The sequence below is a fragment of the Mugil cephalus genome, chromosome 14, assembly GCF_022458985.1.
Source record: "Mugil cephalus isolate CIBA_MC_2020 chromosome 14, CIBA_Mcephalus_1.1, whole genome shotgun sequence".
NCBI classification, from domain to species: domain Eukaryota; kingdom Metazoa; phylum Chordata; class Actinopteri; order Mugiliformes; family Mugilidae; genus Mugil; species Mugil cephalus.
In genome coordinates, this window is record NC_061783.1 from 18716527 (window position 1) to 18724320 (window position 7794).

The 7794-nt window shown below is 48.4% G+C and overlaps 1 protein-coding gene across 2 annotated transcripts; it reads left to right on the top strand.

Annotated features, from left to right (window-relative positions):
• The first annotated feature begins 517 nt into the window (after nt 1-517).
• Nucleotides 518-7590, top strand: si:dkeyp-92c9.2 (uncharacterized protein LOC571482 homolog). 2 transcript variants are annotated; one of them, XM_047605880.1, is made up of 2 exons: nt 518-1125; nt 1609-7590. In XM_047605880.1, the coding sequence occupies exon 2, from the start codon at nt 1772-1774 to the stop codon at nt 2762-2764; it is 993 nt and encodes a 330-aa protein (XP_047461836.1). In that variant the 5' UTR covers nt 518-1125; nt 1609-1771; the 3' UTR covers nt 2765-7590. The 2 variants fall into 2 exon arrangements, with proteins under 2 accessions (XP_047461836.1, XP_047461835.1); XM_047605879.1 differs by having other exon boundaries at nt 518-1103.
• Nucleotides 7591-7794: the final 204 nt, after the last annotated feature.

Below are 7794 nucleotides of genomic sequence, written 5' to 3' on the forward strand. Positions count from 1 at the left end.
TCTCATCACATGATCATTTGCTGAGTCTCAAAAGAAACTCTGTGTCTGCAAAACCCTGAATTATTTTATTTTATTTAGTTTGTGGCAACATTTTCATATTTTTTATATTATAATTTATTTATTTATAATATTTTCTTTCCTTGCTTTAATTATTTCTACATTTAAAATATTTTATATAGTTTTATTTATTTTTATTTTTATTTGGATAGGATTATCATTATTGTTGTTGTTGTTGTTATTATTATATTTATTTATTATTATATTTATTATTATTATATAATGGTAACGTATGGCTTAATTACACATACATTTTTTCATAGTATGCTCGTTTCATTTATTTTTTTTATTTTATTTCATGCTGTTATAAAGACAACTTACTCCCATTTGACTTACTTGCTGATGATGAAACAGCGTATCAGCCTATTTGTACTGTAACCTAATGTTTTGTTTGTGTGTGCGTGTGTGTGTGTCCCGTTAGGAGGAGTCAGAGTCGGAGGGAGGCGCTGTAACGAGCCGCTCCGTGCGCTCACTGGCTGCTCGGTCTCTCATGTGTGACAGCCCGCTCAGAGGTCGGACTGCCGGGGACCGATCACCGGTCATTAAGAGACGGAAGCTCTCAGTGTGCGGACTCTCCTACCTGCGCCATCGGAGCCCATCGCCGGGACCGGGAGAGGTCGGAGGAGACTTTACGCACGGCTCCGCGTCCGTGAAGAGATGGAATGCATTGAAAGGACTCTGTGAAAGTTTGCTTTTCGGACATGGAGACGCAAACGAAAGGACAATTAGTCACAATCAAGTCACCCATCACCCTCGGCGGGGTTTGAGGTGCAGCGGAGGATGACACCTGCACCAGGCTGGCGAGGACCGACGCGTTGCTCCAGACTTGGCATCTTTGAAGAGTAGGTCAAAGCCCCTGCAAGAGCGACTTTCTGTCTGCGATTCTGCAGACATATCATTATTCTGCTCGCCGTCCTTACCAGTTGTCCTCTGCAGAAAGAGTGCATTTGTTGCTCCTGTATGCCTCCATTCATCCACGTTCAGCCTGGACTGCGGCAAAAACACAACAGCGACAGTCAGTCGCCTCGTATCCGGACCTAACACAGGTGAGCCGAGGAGGACAGACAGGTAGATTTCTCTCTCTTTCCTAATCTTAGGGAACTTAAAAATGATGTTCTGTGCTTTTATTCAAAATCTTGGCTCATGCATTTCCTAATCAGGGGAAAGACCGGAAAACATTAATAGATTCAAATCAAGGAACTTGGACAGAGATTCAATTAGGCTGTTTATATTGCTCTCCAAAGGTTGGAACAAATTGCCTTAATCCACATTGTCTGACTGTTTATGCGGATATTCAGCCACAGCTTGTTCCAGAGGCTTTATTACTTAATGTTTAAACTCAGGGAAATATTCAACAAATGTTTTATTTGTGGATATATTCGGAATGTAATTCGATTTGTAGCTTTGGAAACGTTGGAATCTCCTCAAAAAATGAAGATGTTTTTGTTTGCACAGAGTGAGCTCGAAGCGGTTTCAACTGCGCTTGACATTGAGCACGTTTGATCCAGTTTTTATTAGTTTAACACCTCCTCCTTTGTTCCTGTCATTCAGCTCAACTTGACCTGTCCTCACTGCTCGCCTCTTCGTGATGTTTCCCTGTTGAGAAATCTTCTGGATAATAAGGAATAACAGAGAAGGAACGCCTCCCCCCCCAACCCCCCACCCCTCTACGGCAACCTCTAAGGCAACGTAATCTCCGGAGCACTGACTCACCATGGGCACTGTACTATCCCTCTCGCCTGGCTCCCGTAAATCAGGCTACTATGACAACCGCCCCGGCTCGCTCAGCCACTACCCGAGCCTCAGCAGCCGATCCCTCAACACCCAGAAAGACCGCGGGCTAAAGAGGGGTCAGTCCATCTTCCTGCCGGCGCTCACGTGGAAGCGGCTGGTGGCCTCCACGAAGAAGAAGGGCAACTCGAAGAAGGGCTCCGGCGGTCCCGTGACCCTCGGGGACCCTCTGAACAACAACAACAGCATCAACATCTACCAGAAGGACCCTGTGCTGCACCTCAACCGCGAGAATGTGAAGAAGTCCCTGTCATGTGCCAACCTGTCCAGCTACGAGGGCCCAGCGGGACTGGGTCTGGGGCTCGGCTACGGACTGGGGATGGGCCAGGGCCACGGATACGGCTACAGCAAATCCCAGCAGCTCTCCTCGGCGAAGAAAGCCCCCCAGGGGACGGCGGCCACGTCCCCGAAGCGCGTCATCGTGCAGGCCTCCACCAGCGAGCTCCTGCGCTGCCTGGGCGAGTTCCTGTGCTGCCGCTGCTACCGCCTGAAGCACCTGTCTCCGGCCGACCCGGTGCTCTGGCTGCGGGCCGTGGACCGCTCGCTGCTGCTGCAGGGCTGGCAGGACCAGGCCTTCGTCACGCCGGCCAACGTCGTCTTCGTCTACATGCTGTGCCGGGACGTGGTGGACGGGGACCTGGTGGCATCGGAGCACGAGCTGCAGGCCATCCTGCTCACCTGCCTCTACCTGTCCTACTCCTACATGGGCAACGAGATCTCGTACCCGCTCAAGCCGTTCCTGGTGGAGGCGGGGAAGGAGGCCTTCTGGGACCGCTGCCTCGCCATCATCGACGCCACCAGCTCTAAGATGCTGCGCATCAACGCGGACCCGCACTTTTTCACGCAGGTGTTCGCTGAACTGAAGAGCGAGGGCGGCTGTGGCCCTCAGGACTATAGCCGGGTGCTGGATCGGTGAGACGAGGCCCGGGCGCCCATCCTCGCATGCCTTTTTGTACGCCCATGCACACGTACACTTACCCCCCAGACACACACACATCCGTCTCCTACAGAATCCTCTCCTGTTTTTTTTCGGCCTATATTAAATTACGTAGATGTGTTTAATCGTCCCGTGTGTGTCCCTTCCATCCGCTGAGAGTTGGCTAACAGAGGTCGGTTTGGTCTGAGTTTTCTTTAACCGAGGAGCCATTTGGTCCACCTGTCCCATCTGACCCCCCTGTTTCTAAGTCCAAGTCGTCCCAGCTGCTGCTCTGCATCTTCACAGCCGGCGTCTTCTACCCTGGCATCTATCTTAAGAGGATGCCGCCACCACCCCGCATCTAACCCGGTCATTCTGAACGTTTTCTTCTCATCAGAGACAGTTGACGATTAAACCGAGGCTCAGACAATACCCAGACCCGCGGCTCGTGTGTTTTCCTGGACGGAACAGGTCTTGACACCCACTGCTGGTCGAGTCAGACTGACGGGAACAGCTGAGAGGGTTTCACGTTTAGGCCCCTGCTGTGTAATCGAAAAAAGCAAAAGGAACGGGCTTCCGTGCCGGAGCCTTTTTTGAGGGTCGCCTGGCCTGAGGGGACAGATCCTATTTGTGTCTTATTTAATCTGAGGAGAGTCTCCGGGTGGAAGCAGAAAGTGGATTTCATGACGAGCGTTTTGCGTATGTGCGTGCGTGTATGTGTGCGTGGCAGTCGTGGAGTGGACGGCCGCCAGGGTCATCAGCTGTTTCCCCCCCGTCCTTTGTTCCCTGCATCTTGTTGACAGGGCACCCACGGCCGTGGCATTAATGAGATTAGCAGATTACTAAAGCCCCTCCCCTCTCTCAACCTCTGCCCCCTTCTTGTCCACCAGCCTGCAGAGCCTCGGCGTCTAATCCAGGCCAGGCAGGACCGGACAGGACCGTAAACACACACACGCACACACACATGTGTGTGGACTAAATGCATTCAAATGTCCTCGCTGTGTGCGCTTTCTTCTCCTCCGCCGCATGAATTAAACGCTGTGTGACAACATGCGTGTAGCTCCAGGTTTCAAAAAGCCACTCAGGCAGGAATGACAACACGAGTGTGAGTTGTGGTTGAAGGAGGAGAAGGAGGGGGAGGTGGGGGAGGAGGAGGAAGAGAGGGGGGCGGGCGGCGGCTTTGTTTTGTTGCTGCTTCTGAACTCGTCCTACTTTCCCATCAGTCACCTGCGCATCCTCATCCGAGTCTCGCGTCCGTCCCTCAGCTCCGGTCTCTCGCTTAAATTACTCCCCCGGATGAACCGTTGGCATTTGTGCTTCAGTGGCTTTAATCTCTATTCCCTGAGTGTTCGGCGTTTGTGCACGGGGGGGTCACAGATGAGCCAGCGTTTTTAGTTGTACGTCTTTAGGGATTTCATTTTTTTTTTTCTTTTTTCTTTTCTTTTTTAGAGCTCATCAGTTTAATACGATTATCAACAGGATTTCAGATCCCTAGACATCCAGAGGTTTAGTTCCCGTCTACTGTTTGCACATACGAAGGTCATCCTGTAATGCAGGAAGCTCCAGTAAATTCAAGTCGAGCACAAATTAGCAGCCGAGAGTCGCCATTTAAATCTTTTAAATCTTCTTTAAATAATTTTAGCCGATTTCTGATCGCGTTTGGGGTAAAAATATAAAGTTTGCCCAAAGTTTTGAACTTATACCCCCTTAAAACGTGGGTGTAAGGTTAAAACCATCAAGAAAGACGGCCATGATTAAATAGTTTTCTGCTTTCCTTCTCTTTGACTCATCTGAGGACCCTTTAAGTTGAACCTTTGCCACTTTTTTTTGGCTCCTTAACCTAAGGTCGAGCCTGCAAAAAATGAATTTGGAGAAAGCAAAAAAAAAATTGCTTGCATCTTATATTTTGTTCAGCGACAAGAACTTTGTGCTCATTTTAAGAATCGTTGTAAAGTAAAATACAAGATGATTTGATTGAATACAAGAATATTTTTGATTCTTTCTAGTGATGCTCTTTTTGCAGTGTGCAGGAAGCTGTTTCAAACTCAATTCGGTGACAATTACTAAAAAGCTTTAATCTAGAACCAGGCCTCTCGGGTGCCTGTGGTGCTCCGCCCTCGTCCTCCGGTCACTTTGCTGTGATGCTATGTTATCATATGTCGTCATATGATAAAGATTTGACCTTTCCACGCACGTGGCACGCGGGCGCACTGCGCCACGCATCCTCCTCCTCGGGTAATCCAGCCCTAATCCTCTCACCCAATCAAACAGAGAGCGGGAGCGCGGGATGAAAACGCGGCGCAATAAGTAAACGTGTCGGAATCTGATCATATCCGATGCAAAACAAACTCGCCGCCCTGGGGTTGTGGGGTTGGTGTGGGGGGGGTTGAGTCCGCCTCCCCCGCCTCCTCCGAGGGATCTCGCATGAGCTCACACCAGTCGGCCCCCGAGAGAAGCGACTGAAGGCGGTGAGTCACCGCTCGGAGAGCAGGGAATCGAAACGCCGCTGCCTCTTTCTCTCCTTCTTTCTCTGGGGGCTCAGACCGGCGGCCATTTTGTTGTGGTCTGCGGTTGTTGTGGTCAATGCAGCTCTCTCTTTCTCCGTCCCTGTCCCGCTTGGCCTGGCCCCGGCTTTGACAAGGACACTTGTGTCTTGACTCCCTCCCTCCCTCCCCCCGTTTCCACACACACTCAGCTGTTGTTCCCTCCATTAGATTTGACACCCCACACCCGCCGGCCATTGTCAGGACGAGGAGAGGACAGAATGGGGCTGTTTGTTGGCATCGGGGAGGTTGTGTGGTTTGTGTGTGAATGCAGGCCAAAGTTAAGGACAACATCTGCTTCCACCGCGCTCCTCCGCGCAGACCTTAATCAAAGCATCAGCTCACGCACAGATAAGGAAAAATCAGACCGTCCTTTATACCCGCACACTTTAGCCACGTTCACGTTTATTTCGCTCTAATTTAATGTAATGCAATTTGTCGACTTTGACACAGTTTGACCAGAAGGCATCTGTCCCCTCATTCCTACGATCCGCATCGTGGAGCCGCTCCTCCAATCGTCGGCCTCCGAGCCAATTAACTCTCCTCTCAGCTGGAGCTCTAATTCTGTTCATCCAATCAAAGCCCTCGACTCTCAGAGCTCTGTGGATCGTTTGTGTTGAAAACGACTGGTTCCAGATGTTACGTTTCAGCTTGGGCCTGGACTCTTCACTGGGGAGTGGCACTGAGAATATTTCAGGGTGGGGGGGCTTTACTCCGGCTCTGATTTGGATATTTGTGCGAACAATGTGATAAAAGACTTAAAGGAGAAGACTGGTGTTGCCTTGTACGTTTCTTCCTGTCAACAAACGCCTTGTTTCAGACCGTACTTTTGTCAGCTCTGTCGTAGGCCACTGTTACGAATGTACACCTTCAACTCTTAACAAGGTTTTCCTTAAAGAACTTGGGCACTGTAGTTTTTTTTTTTTTAAAGCAAAAAGACAGAAAATGCTGAATCTGTAGGGGACTATTTTCAGCTGCGGATGAACACACGTTTAATTCTTAGCAGCAAAACTTTGTTTTTGGACAAAGAAATGTTGGTTTTTACGTGATTTGTTGGCAACAAGAAATGTATGACTGCACCACCAGTTGTCTTTTAAGTCGCCACAGCTCTGTGAGTTGTGTTATTTCAGTATGCTGCTGCTGCTGCTGCTGCTGCTGCTGCTGCTGTAGGTTGGTGTGAACTTTCAATGGCGCACCTTAGACTGAGGATGTAAATATGTCGGAGGGTGTGTGTGTGTAAAAAAAAAAAAAAGAGTTGTTAAGAATGAAAAAACAAAAAGAACAAAAAGAAATAGTCTTGCTGTGTAGTAGCATGCATGCCAGCCGGGTAGCTTCTAGACTTTTTCTTTCTTTTTTTTTACCTCTGCTTTTTAGTTGTTTTTATATATATATATGTGTGATTAAAACTGGATCTTATTGGATGATTCCTTTATAGGAAACAAGATGTCAACAGTGTTAAAGTCTCTTATGGCTGCAGGTTTAACTACCATCTCTAGTCCATGTTTAGAAACAATAGAGACGAAAAGAAAATATGAAATAACAAAAGCATGTAAATTCATGTGACACAACTCTTTTATTCCGAACTTTCCTCCAGTCGCCAAAATTAATTTATCACGTTCTTAAGTTGTTTTGTTGTTTTTGTTTTCTTTTTAAATCTGAGCCTGATTCGTAGCCAAACTACTGCAACGAGAAACTCACTGCCTTCACAGATTCACAGCACACGCGTACATAAACGATGGCTATCGGTGGCTTTTCCCTCATCAATGCACCAGCTGGCGACACAAAGGAGGCCATTGTACGCGTTAGCGTTAGTCGCAGGCAGCTCCGGCTCCGACCGCAGCCTCAGCCTCGGCCTCGGCCTCGGACGCGGATGAAACACTTCAGAGTCACCTCCAAGCCGTCGTTGTGCCAGCACTGGACAGATGTTAGCACACAGATAAATATACAACTGTCCAGCTCCTCCCTCCTCCTCCTCCTCCTCCTCCCTCCTCCTCCTCGTTACCATGGTTACCTTTCCTAGGCCTTCATTGTGAGTGTCACACCGATATGAAGCAGCACATCACCTCGAGTGACTTTTGTAAAGCCACTGAATTGAGTTAAAAAAAAATAAAAAATAATAATGAATAAATAAATAAAATACTGTGTGTTGATGGGGAAAACTTGAAGAAAAACAAATGTGACTGTTTCATTTTTTTTTCATGTTTTTTGTTTTCCTTTTTATCATGATGATGATGATGATGTTTACTATATTGATTATTTAATAAAGTATTGAGCTGAAGTCCACTCCGGCGCCTTTTCGTTTTGTCCTCCTCCTCCTCCTCCTCCTCCTCCTCCTCCTCCTCACAGCACACATGAACACACAACTTAAGACTGGCCGTAAATTCACGTGGGACATAAAATAGCTTAATGCACAGCCGCACACAATGGCCCCCGGCCGGCGCTTGCAGATGGCCTCCTGGCTTCCTGTCAGTGGGGGCTGCGCTCCAT